Source organism: Zootoca vivipara, chromosome 5, assembly GCF_965207765.1.
Source record: "Zootoca vivipara chromosome 5, rZooViv2.hap1.1, whole genome shotgun sequence".
NCBI lineage: Eukaryota > Metazoa > Chordata > Lepidosauria > Squamata > Lacertidae > Zootoca > Zootoca vivipara.
The window spans coordinates 62,281,358-62,293,956 of NC_142588.1; the positions used below are offsets into that span (position 1 = coordinate 62,281,358).

Here is a 12,599-nt window from a genome sequence, read left to right on the forward strand (position 1 = left end):
AAAGGTTATATTTACCCTCATAAGCTGCAAGGCTGCTTACTGAGAAAGGGAGGGAAATTGACATCTCTGAAGTAGATCCTATATTTCTGACAGCAAGTGAACCTTGCTGCTTTACCTAGTCCTGTAAAAGGAAATCCCTCCCAGGAGACAAAGAAGGGGATTCACCACAGGAACAGTGTGACTCGGTTTAGGTTAAGGTTTATGGCATTAAGCACTTTAGATGGTCTTGGGAAGAGAAAAGCCAACTACCGATTCAAACTAATATTTAAAAATAAATGATTACCTTGTTCTCAGCCAGAGCCTCTTTAGCTAGAAACTGCTCTCGCTTCACTTTGATCCCCACCACTTCTGGGATGTCGGGCACCATCATATCAATCAAACGTGCAATGAAGAAGACCACGTGCTGGGAAGAGGAGGCAAGAAAGCTGCAGGTAGTCAGTGGCCCAATTTGCCAGAGTGGGAGCAAGCAAGTCAGGACCATGCAGCAGTAATATGGCCCAGCTGTTCAAAACTGGATGGATGGGGAATCCTGCTGCATGTCTGACTCCAGTTGTGTTCTCTTCTCCCTCCACCCTGCCAATTATATGTAATTGCAGCGAAAATATGACTGGGGCCTATCTCACCAATTAAGGGGTGTTTTATCAAAGATTAGTATCATGAAGCCCGTTAAAATAACGGGTGCTAGAGCAGACCTGTTGCTCTAGCAACTTCAGGGCAGGGACATGCGCAGAGCTGATGAAGCGGCAGGTCTGCACTCCAAGTCCCAACAGATAGAACTGACCTGATGGGGTGAGAGTTAGGAGAAGGCCTCACTTTCTTTCCTCCTCCACTGAGGCCAGCAATTCCCTACGAATTCCCTTCCTGGGCCTCCTACCTCAGCCCGGCTCGAGCGCCCCAGCGGCCTGCCCGCCTCATTCTCTCTCGTGTGGATGAACCACCGAGCTGCGCCCTGAGGAGGCCGGGCCCGCCTCTCCCATCAGGGCCTACAAAGAAGCAGCGCCCGGCAAAGGGGAACGGGCGGTCCTCGTGCCCGCCTCGCCTGGTTCATCTCCCTGCCAGGCCGAGTGGGCACCAAGCTCCCCTCTCCGAAGTGTCTCTGCGCTCCAAGTCCCAACGGCTGTCCGCGGGGAACATGCGCAGTAGCGCAATCCCACGGACACACGGACTGGACGCAGAGACACTTGCATATTATTATATAGGGTGATGATAAGGGATCCCCTGTGTCCCAGAAAGCAGGACTAGTGCACATGTAGCTTTACTACAATGGTCTGAATAAATGTGACACCTTTATTACACATAATATTTGAAACTCAATAGAACAGTAGTTCGTGTTGTACTACGTACAGATCAGCACAGAGGAAGCTACCCAGTGAATATAGATGCTCTACTATACAAATTCCATTTCCCCTTGAATAAGCTGTGATAGAGGACTTCCACAAGCACCAAGGTGATGCATTTGTAGATTATTTACAGAACAAGGCACATACTGGTGGCACTGTCAGTAGACTCTTGACCAGGATGTAGCAATGGCCTGATTCAGTTGGAGCGATTTAATATCTTGCCTGAACCAGATCTGCAGTAGCTGCTAAATTCTGCAGAAACAGCAGCTCCATCAAAGCCATCTCAACACCAGTTCCTGACATCATCACCTGCCTCCCCCCCCCCCCCCGACTGGGACTTAAGGCAGCTAAATGGCTTCTTTGCAACCCCAGCCGGCTCCTTTAAAAAAAAAAAAGGTCCTACTTCACACTAACAACAGAGTTGCCTACATGCCAATGTCTGAAGTGAATTCAGAATGGGGGGTTTATTTATTTATTACATTTATATCCTAGGAGCTCGAGGTGTAGTACATGACTCTATTCCAGGCATCCCCAAACTGCGGCCCTTCAGATGTTTTGGCCTACAACTCCCATGATCCCTAGCTAACAGGACCAGTGGTCAGGGATCAGGGCGGATAAAAATCAATGATTTTTTTAAAAAAATCAAAAAAATCGGATTTTTTTGATTTAAATCGATTTTTTTGATTTAAATTGGATTTTTTTTAAATAAAATGCTTTTTGAGGAAAGAATATTACCATCCAAAGGTTATTCCATCATGAAATAAAGATTAGTTTTTTTAATTATGTAGTATAAGGTTGTATATGTTTAATTTATGGGGTAAATAAATTCCATTAATCCATTCACCTCTTCCAGAGGTTTTTGTAAGATTATTGGGCAGTTTCTCTGCCTACAAGATATTATCACAGGTGCTTGGTTTACTTTTGCAGTTCTCAAAACTGAATTTGACTCAACAGAGATCACATGCCTCTTCTTCACAGCAAAAATGTTATAACATGAACAGAGTTGAGAAAAAGACCTTAATCCTATTGTTCTACAAACCTATGAATACAGAAGCAACCCCTTCAGTGCTAAGTTTCAAGAAGTTCAGTGAATAGAATAGAAACAATATTTTTCTGATTGTTTGGACAGTATTTAAGTTTTTCATGTGTAGGCTGGGCTGACAGTCTAAGTTTCTTAAAATATATATATTTTGTTTTTGTTTAGCCAAATTAGTTAACAAACATGGATGTTTGTTTAAGCAAATAACATTTGCTGAAATGTTATTGTTTCAGTTGAATAAATCTATTTAAATTGTTATTATTAAGGTAATGATTATTTTTCTCCTTCCTAAGTACAACAGTAAAGTTGTCCAAATATGAATGATTAACCTATTAAACTGGGGATAAAAAAACTAATATGAAAAGTTGTTATTCTAAAAATCTTCATCTACTTGCATAATAAAGTTATACCAGCAAGAATTAGTCTTTATGATTTAAATCAACTATGATTTAAATCAAGCCTTACTGACTAGTGATTTAAATCGTGATTTAAATCGTGATTTAAATCAGTTTGATTTAAATCAAATCCACCCTGTCAGGGATGATGGGGATTGTAGTCCAAAACATCTGGATGGCCTAAGTTTGGTGATGCCTGCTCTATTCCCGGCCCATTTTATATTCATCGTATGAGAGAGGTTAGGTTAAGAGATGGGCTGGCGCAAGATCACCCAGTGAGTTTCATGGATGAGTGGGATTTAAACCTTGTCTCCGAGGCTCCAGTCAACATACGACATCTTGTACTGTAGGACATTGGGTCTTTATAAACAAATAATGACATTAGGGCTGCAAACAACAAGTGAGCTGGTGCAAAAAATTATGCTTTGGGGCAGGGGCATATTCCAGTAACCATTTCATCTCCCCCAACCCCTTTTTCACAACAATTTATTTTATTTTTTTTGCCCTTTCACCACCATGTGATGTAGTCAAAATAGGACTGGCTAAGTATGGTAAGTGTTGTAATAGGTGGGTAGATGTGAATAGGACCACTTGTTTTTAGAGCAGCATTCAGGGGGCACTTGGAAGGAAACAAACCTCAAATACAATTATGAAGCCAAGGCGGATTGCCAGTAGATTCCAATAAGCTAGTGAATACCTCCCACTTTGTTCTCGATATGCTCTGTACCTGTGGAGATAGAGCTGTAAGTTCAAGAGGTATGCCGAGTAGCCCTGAAGTAGTCAGCATAGCAACCATACATTTGCAGGAACCAAACTAAATGTCTGTTGCTTCTCTCCATGCCTTCCTGTAAGCCATAACTAAATTCCCTTTAGTTAAACTAACAGAGACCTGAGTAGATTTGCTGCATTCGGATCCCAGTTGCCATTCTAAAGATTAATATTAAGTCTCCTGTCCACTTGGTTATAGCAAGGTCGGGGGGACGACGACCAAAAGATGCTTATTTTCAGGGCTGCAATTCTTATGCATGGTTTTCAGTGAACAAGCCTGGTGGGAAGGAACATAGCTCAGAAGTAGAGCATATGCACTACATGCAGAAAATCCTAGGTTCAGTCTCCGGCAGCTCTAAGTAGGACTGGGAATGTCCCCTGAAACCCTGGACTACTGCTGCCAAGTCACTGTGAACAATACTGAAGCCAATGGTCAGACTCTGCATAAGGCAGGGGCCACCAACATAGCACCTAGTCCTCCTAGAAAGTAAGTTATAAGACAAAATGTGTGGGTAACCTCTAAGCAATTTCTGTAGAGTGGTGCGGCTACTTTGTATGTTTTCCCTTGTGCTGGGGTACTTGACTCTGCGTCCTATGCCACACTCACCATGGTAGCCATTTTGTGTTATGCTACCCCCATGGCAGCCATTTTGAAACTGATGGCCCCACCATTTTGTCAAAATTTGAAATATACCCATTAGTTCAAAAGGGTTGGTGACCCCTGTTATAAAGTACCGGTAACTTCCTATGTTTCCCACAGAACATATAGACATACTTCTGAGTAAACATGCTACACATCTCACTATATTTGGTTTCTTGGTGAATATTATACCAGTTTTCCCACAAGGGATGGTTGCCATACCAGATGTGCCTGTATATTATGACAGTATGTGGTATGTTATTCCATGTGCAGTGGTCCATGATTCTCCCCTCCAATTTTTTGTTTTGGGACAAAGTGTTTTTCTGAGAAAACACTTTTTTCCCAAAATAGGCAAAGTGTTTTTCAAGAACCTGCCCTCTGCTTAATTTTTGAAGCAATGGACCTGTCCAATGTCCCCCATGAGGAAGACAGCTGAAACAGAAAAGTGGGAGATCCTACCTGCATGTGACATTGTGCTGCAGGACAAAAGAGTTTGGGGCATAGGCCAGGGTGAAGTCAATGTAGCCCTGTAGATCGCTGGCACGCGTGTACTGGTAATATAGCCGAGGGAGGAAGTCAGAGGTGAAGGCAATCAGAAAGGCCTGGAATAAGATAGGCGCAATAGTAGTCTCTGTCTAAAGAACCATTTTGTTTCCAGGTGTTAAATGGAACACATCCACCCACTTTTCTGTCTTACTCCAACTTCTTTAGACAACATGTATATCAAGTTTCTGCAACCCAGGAGGCTGCCTTCTATTACGTCAGACCGTTGGTCAACCCAGCTCAGTATTGCTGCACGTGGAGAACCTTGACCCAGTGCTACTCACATTGCTAACGACTGCCAGGTGTGTGATGACTTCCAGGATAGGGAACCAGATGCCCATGCCTTGGGCCCGCTCAGCAACCGGCCGCCTGTATTCACAAACAAATTTGTGAGCATCCAAGCGAATTTCCACCCAGTTGTTGAGCAAGGCAAAGAGAGGTGCCAAGGGGCAGGCGGCCACAAAGATGGTAATGAAGCCAAACTGCAGGACTGAAGAGGAAAGAAAGAAGACATTATAAGGGAAGGCAAGCACAAAGAAATCCCACGCAGGAGATAATGTAGGTGAGCCCACACAAGAATTCTGTCCACAGGAACTCTGGATAGTATTTGCTATGTTGTTCCTTTTCTTAGAAGGATATGCACACACTCTTTTGACCTGAGTAAAGTTTTTGACCCCATGTATTCTAATTGTCATTCCACTAGGGCTACCAAATCTTACAACTGGTGGTTGAGTGGAGCAAGCACAAGTGCTCTTGAACCAGAATGGTTGACCTGAGAACATGGTATAGTCAAAGCGAGATATAGGACTCAGTGTGCCTCACACACTTACGCAGACTAAGCCCTCAACTGTCAGGGAACTGTCCTCAGTTGCTCAGCTCCTTCCTTCCCAAATGATTCGTACCCATTTCCAGGTATTCGTTAAAGAGTCCTTCATAGGGCAGCAGTTCATAATCACTCTCCCAGAGCTGCTTCGTGGTGCTTTCCTGGCCCTCATTCCTTTTACGGTGAGACTTCTGCTTCTGCCACCATGATTTCAACTTCCTGTGGAGAGCAGGAAGATATAGTTAACATGTTCAGGTTTTGCCCTCTTAATGTTCAACGAGGGACGATCCATTAGTGGCTACATGTCTGCATCTAGGCCAAGACAGAGTTTTGATCTAGCCCCAGAATTGAATCTATAGGGTAGGGGTAACTAATGTTGCATCTTTTAGAAGCTGTTTGACTACAACTACTGTCCTCCCTGATCATTGGACCATGTTGGCTAGGGCTGATAGAGGTGTAATCCCACAACATCTTGAGGTAGGGTTGGAGGAGAAAAAATGATTCAGTTTGCATTTAAAGCAGCATATCAAATTAGCACTTCCTGAAACAATATAGCCTTCCTGCAAAATGTGCACTTATCCGGATTTTATGATGCAGTTCTCCAACCAAACCTTTACAAAAATGTGTATGTTAGGGGGAAATGTGCACAAAAATTAATACATTAGTGAAAATCTATATATTTTGGGAAATGATTTGTCTGTTCATCTTGTTTATTCTCTACAGGTCTGGCCACGTCTGGATACTCCATTGTAGCAAAGCACAAGATCACAAAGACTCACGGGATGAGGAGCTCCTGCACATTATTAATTATTTGCTTTCCCACCATGATGACAAGCAGCTCTTGGGCAAGTTCAATGAGGCAGCCACCTGGACCACACTGGAGAAAACAGAGAGAGGCTTTAGAAGGACGATGCAGCAGAGAAACAATTAACAGTCACTCAGACCTCATGCCCCCAAGAACTTTGCTATATTGTTGGAGAATGAAGGCTCACATGATGGAATGCTCCTTCGTAAGGGTAGGGGGATATTACCATACACAGAACACCAGAACCATTTCCCCTGAAATCTTGGCTTTCTATATGGAGGTAATGTTTCTATATGGAGAAGCATTCAGTCATGTGATCCCTCATCTGTAGATAAACAGTCTAGAGACAGGTTAACTACTTCATTTGCTGCTGGTGAAAAGGAAACCTCAATTCTCTACTCCCCTGGGAATCTCTACACCAAACACTGGAGTCTCAGAGCATATCATGCCTACTTAAAAGACTTTCACCACATTAAAACGTTGGGGAAGGAAAGAATGAGTCTTTTTAATTGTATGTCCTTAAACGTAATTGTTTTCAGAACATCTAAATCTGTTTCTGCTTTGTTTTGTTTTTAAATGGTACAGTGGTACCTCGGGTTACAAACACTTCAGGTTACAAACTATGCTAACCCAGAATCATAGAATCATAGAGTTGGAAGAGACCACAAGGGCCATCCAGTCCAACCCCCTACCAAGCAGGAAACACCATCAAAGCATTATTGACATACGCCTGTCAAGCCTCTGCTTAAAGACCTCCAAAGAAGGAGACTCCACCACACTCCTTGGTAGCAAATTCCACTGCCGAACAGCTCTCACTGTCAGGAAGTTCTTCCTAGTAATAGTACCTCAGGTTAAGAACTTTGCTTCAGGATGAGAACAGAAATCGTGCTCCGGCGGCGCGGCGGCAGCAGGAGGCGCGATTAGCTAAAGTGGTGCTTCAAGTTAAGAGCAGTTTCAGAACGGACCTCTGGAACGAATTAAGTTCTTAACCAGAGGTCCCACTGTATATCTGTTTGCTCCCCTGTGCTCTTTGAGGATAAAGGGCGGGATATACATTCAATAAATAATAATAATAATAATCTGGCTAAAAGCACATGGCATTATGGAGCTAGAAGAGGGATTCTTTTGGTTTTTAGAGAAACATCCACTCCTAGCATTGAGCCTGAGGCCCTCTTTATCTGGCCTCTGCCTTTGGAATGGCTGACCCTATTTCCTTGGCAAAGAGAGGGCCTTGTTTATTTTATTGCTGCATTTATTATACAGAGTTTAACTCCAGCCTTAAACAAGTCCCTTATGGTGCCAGCCGCTCTAGAACACCCCTAATCAGCTCCACTACTAATCTGCACTACTCTCTTTTTAGATACTTACATCTTCATTGCGGATACCCAGCAATGTGGAATAGTGTCCTGGATAGCCTACAAACCTGAAGATGAAGAAAGAATAAAAATAAAAGGCCAAGACAGTCAGCTGCAAGGTCTTTCTTTACTAATGGCATAAACATCCTACTGTGTGCATAAAGGGAAGCCACAGAAAAAAGCTGGCAGTGATCAGAATGCCATCTGCTGTAACCAATCACAAGGCACCTTCATACAATTTGCTGCCTCAAATGGCTCAGCCAGCACAACCCTCAGACTCATAGAAAAGAGGAGTACATACAGCAATGATCCTGAAAAGCAGTAACTTCATGTGGTCCAAGCACATTACTGTACAGGGAAAGGGGAATTCCCCGCTCTCTCTCCAAGCATGTACATAAGAAGCCACAACAGTCCCTTGCTGATTTTTATTTTAATTATCTCTAAACTGTCTTTCATGCAACAATCACAAGGTGGTGTGCAAAACAACATTAAAACTTATTTACAGAATAAATAACATAGCAGCAAACATTGGGTCAAAATATCTGTGTCCAGCAAAGGCTCAAAAGAACAAATGATTTTTAGCAGACACCAAAATGCCTTCAAAGCTGGTGCTGGCCTTAATTCAATAAGAAAGCCTCCCTACTGAAAATGCACAAAAAGATCTCTGCAGGTTGCAGAACAACCATAAGGGCCTCATCTTTTTTCTTTTTCTTTCTTTTATTTTAATAAAATGTCAGTTTGGCCAGGGACAATTTGCATAATATTTAGTTTGACCCAAAGAAATCAGTCTTTCCACCATAACCTTCCAAGCTATGCCTGGATTCAGGATCCCAAGGTCACTGCAAACATCACAAACTAACATAGCTGGCACATTCAGTCTTGTGTTCACCTACAACCAGTCTGACTTTTTAATACTAACCACTGAGGATTTGCATTATAAACTATAACTACTTCATGGCAACAGGACTTCACTTTTTCTTCAATGGCTATCAATAGCAACTAATTGCAGCTAGAATTACTGCTGAATTTTGAGTTTTGCTACATCTGAGACTTAGCTGGATCAGAAGAAGCATCAGTTTGCTATTGAATTTAACTTGGATGAGGAGTAGTGGAGCAAGACCACACCTTCAAAAGAACGGCTAGAAGTCCTCACCTTCTTGAGTTCCACTCTCTTTCTGTGTGGCCTAGACCAGTGCTCTTCAACTTTGGGTCCCCATATATGTCTGGACTACAACTCCCATCATCCCTGGCCATTGACTAAGCTGGCTGGGGGTGATGGGAGTTTCAGCCCAACATCTACACCATAGAGAAATATATTTGTGTAGATTTGGTTAGGCAGTTTATAGATTTTTCTAAACACACCTGGAGACCCAGTGTTAAAAAACATTGCACAGAGCTTTTTATTGCCGGGGAAGGGAGGGAGAGAACTTAAGAGCCTGCTGAAAGAGGCCAATAGCCCATTTAGTCCAGCATCCTGTTCTCACAGTAGCCAACCAGATGCCTGCGGGAGAGTGCCATAGGTATGTGCTACAGCAAAAAAAGGTATTGTCAGAAAGCATGGCACAGCCAAGAGATAGGGCTCTCCTCATAGTTTGACCATGGTTAAATCATTCTGTTTGTGCAGGCAATAGTATGTCTGTACCCTTCTCACACTAATGAAAGCGGTCCTGTTCTCTAAATTGAATGCAGATGGGATATCATGTTATGGAAACATAATTATGGAGAAGGAGAATACAGTACAGTATTATACAAATGTGAGCATGTAGTAGGGGTATATTTCAATGGTGCAGATGAGTCTTTCAACTTTAGAGAAGCTGCTCGTCTCCAAAACAGCTTACCTGCCCTTAAAGAAAGCAATGTAGATGGGAGAGGAGTAGAAATTGATGAACTCAAAGACAAACACCTTGAAGGTGAACGCATCTTCGAACATGGTCTGTGTACGATGCATCTCTATGGCAGAAAAAACATAATAGAGTACCATGAGAATGGTGGAAACTTCCAAGCCCTCCCAGTGGTATCACAACAGGAGCATCCTTAATTCTTTAAGTGAACAAAGATGACTCAAACTCCACCCGCTACCATCTCAGTGTCACAGAATTCTAATGCACATTGTGGGTTACAAGTACCTTCTAGTTTAAATACTGTGGTTGAGATGGATGAAAAACAGCTCTTGTAGTTTCTGATTTAAGCCATTTCCACCCCTTTATTTTACATGTAGTGGTACTGTATGAAAGGAGAGTGAGGCTGTGCCCCCAGACCCACTCAAACCCTTCTCTGGATGCCTGTGAACTGAGTGCAGATGTCTGCAGAGGGTTGCCTACTAATGAGGGAAATGCTCATGCAAGCAAGATCCCAAAATTTAAGCATGAAAAATATGCAGGAAAAATAAGAGGCAGACTTTTAAACAACTATAAAGATCAGAGCAAGGCAATATTCTAAAATGTCATCCAATGGGATCATGGGAGTTGTAGGTCAAAACATCTGGAGGGCCACAGTTTGGGGATGCCTGGTCTAAACCAAGCACTAAGAAGATAATTAAAAAATCCTCTTTTGGGGATTCCAGATTCTATGCACCACCATAAAAACGTTAAGTGCCACCCACTTTAGCTGGTGCTTTTAAAAGACTATGGAAAGGCACAATTTAGTTAATATTAGGGTGAGTTAGGAAGTAAGACAGGCATAGGCAAACTCGGCCCTCCAGATGTTTTGGGACTACAACTCCCATCATCCCTGACCACTGGTCCTGTTAGCTAGGGATGATGGGAGTTGTAGTCCCAAAACATCTGGAGGGCCGAGTTTGTCTATGCCTGAAGTAAGGCTTTTGGATTTCATTAAAGATCTATTCACCTGCCCCTGCCCCCTCCCCCACAAATTCAAGCCCCGGTTTAATGTTTTGTCTTCAAGAAGCGGCACCTTCAGGTTGAGAACCTGGTTCGGTGCTTCCAGATACAGCCTACTTACCCCACTTGGTAAGAAAAAGTGCCAGTGAAGTGTAAATTTTTGATAGGATGAGGATGAAGAGCAGGTTCACCACTGAGCCAGTGAGGCTAGCGATACGAGAAGCCTAAGAGGGGGAAACAGGATAGAATGTGAAGTCCAAATGCAAACAGCACACCTAAGCTAGAGTGGTAGAGAGTCATGGAAATATCTTACCGAAGCTACAAGAAGGTATTTCCCAGACCTGGCTACAACTACGGCAATGATGGCCCGGTAAAGGATTATCGAAATCAGGAACATCACCACCACAGCAATCTGAAGACAGAACCAGGCTGAATGAGTACTAATAATAATGAGTTTGCTGTCTTATTATTGTAAGTGCGTCTGTTACTATGACTTGGGGAGGACTTTTGTTATACACCATCCCAATCTCCCCGAGAGGTGTGAGATTCAAGGGGTCCTAGGTGCTGTGTTTCCTTTTGGAAATAAGGCACAGTAGAGATTGTAATGTCTTTATGATATATGGTTTATTTACTCATATATACAACAACATTAACACCCATGAGATTATGGCTTCTCCCACAGCCACAGCAGACTTGGACTTAAGCAGACTTAATATAATGCATTTTTATGCTATGTTAACTCATATATATTCAACTAAACACACCTTTTACCTAATGAATGCATTTTTGTAAACATTGGTTGGAGAGTTGCTTTGGAAAATTCAAATAAGTACGAATTTCAAATGATGCCTGTGTTTCAGTTCTCATGCTGTTTTTGAAAGTGCAGATTTGATAGATTCACCACTAAATGTGAACTGTATCAAATTTCTCCCCTATCCCTACTCAAGATGATTCCATCCTATTTGATGCCTCCAACCTCAAACAGCAGCTCCCTCACCATCATGATGATGACCATTGATCCAGCGATGATTCTTTTGAATCGGCTCCGTGTGGGGAAATAGGGCTCCTCCACTCCAGTGATTGGATTTGTGGTTGTCATGGGTGCCATAGCAGTGAATTGGGGCCGTGGACGTTCCTACAACAGAGGAAACCTGAAGTGGGCTCTGTGTCACTGTTGGGCTTTTGTAGTATTCGAGGGCCCTCCCCCCCCCCAAAGCTAGTACCTCAATATCTTCAAAGTCTGAACAGTCCCAGCGGTATGTTAAGGTAGCATTCAGCCGCTTCCAGTATTCAAGGAATGTGACTGCCCATAAAGACATGAAGATACTGAAGAAGACAGTTCCACCATGATCAAAGAGGCGACCAGCCTGAAAAGAATAGGAAAAAAGGGAAGGAGCTGCACTTGAGCATGTGCTAAGACACTCTTAGGCTGGGACAGAGGGGCGATGAATTTTGTATCAAGGGCAAATTACAGATAGCCCAGTTTTTAAAATGCAGTTCTACCCAAATCACAAAGTACGGAGCAAGGGTGTGGCTTAAAGAAGCAAAGGGCGACAAACACGGTTCCTGCTAAAACTTTCCTGCCCACAAGTCTGTTTAAATCTCAGTCACCCACTTTAGATACATTTTACCTACATTTTAAACCTGCTTCCGTTGCATGTAGTTTGGCCCCAAAAGATAAAGGCGGAGCTAGTTGCATTATGCACTAAAAGCAAGCCCTGAATTCGAAAAGTTGTGTTACACAATGTGAAAGATTGCGTATCAGCTTAATGCTGGTGAACAAATTATGATGCTACATGAACAGAGGCTGGATAAAATTATTTTTTATGTGAAAGCTGATAGCACATAGTGTTAGGTTTCTTGAATAATCAAAGTTGCTTTTGAGCCAGTCTAATGTCAATACTGTCTAAGAAAAACAGGTGCCGGTAATTTCTGTTTAATTGCTCACAGGTGTGGGCTCTACTCCATGTATATAAGGCTCTGTTGGAAAGCATTTTGTGTGGTAGTTGTGTGGGAGTATGGTGGGAGGTTTGGAGGGTTGGAATGTGGGT

The 12,599-nt window shown here is 42.8% G+C and overlaps 1 protein-coding gene and 1 long non-coding RNA gene across 2 annotated transcripts in view; one reads left to right on the plus strand and one right to left on the minus strand.

Annotated features, from left to right (window-relative positions):
- The window catches only part of ANO7 (anoctamin 7), a 36,833-nt gene that overhangs the window by 3,099 nt on the left and 21,135 nt on the right, over positions 1 to 12,599 (minus strand). The window contains exons 12-23 of the mRNA XM_035133379.3: positions 11,772 to 11,915; positions 11,546 to 11,683; positions 10,862 to 10,960; positions 10,670 to 10,772; positions 9,547 to 9,658; positions 7,722 to 7,776; positions 6,328 to 6,425; positions 5,628 to 5,767; positions 5,010 to 5,215; positions 4,642 to 4,784; positions 3,411 to 3,501; positions 284 to 403 (exon numbers count right to left, since the gene is read on the minus strand). Coding sequence (XP_034989270.1) covers positions 284 to 403; positions 3,411 to 3,501; positions 4,642 to 4,784; positions 5,010 to 5,215; positions 5,628 to 5,767; positions 6,328 to 6,425; positions 7,722 to 7,776; positions 9,547 to 9,658; positions 10,670 to 10,772; positions 10,862 to 10,960; positions 11,546 to 11,683; positions 11,772 to 11,915 — 1,449 coding nt within the window. The remainder of the gene's footprint in view (positions 1 to 283; positions 404 to 3,410; positions 3,502 to 4,641; positions 4,785 to 5,009; positions 5,216 to 5,627; positions 5,768 to 6,327; positions 6,426 to 7,721; positions 7,777 to 9,546; positions 9,659 to 10,669; positions 10,773 to 10,861; positions 10,961 to 11,545; positions 11,684 to 11,771; positions 11,916 to 12,599) is intronic.
- On the plus strand, positions 5,154 to 6,849 carry LOC148685705 (uncharacterized). The gene is made up of 2 exons (XR_015950264.1): positions 5,154 to 5,287; positions 6,272 to 6,849. It is a non-coding gene; the product is annotated as an uncharacterized LOC148685705 (long non-coding RNA).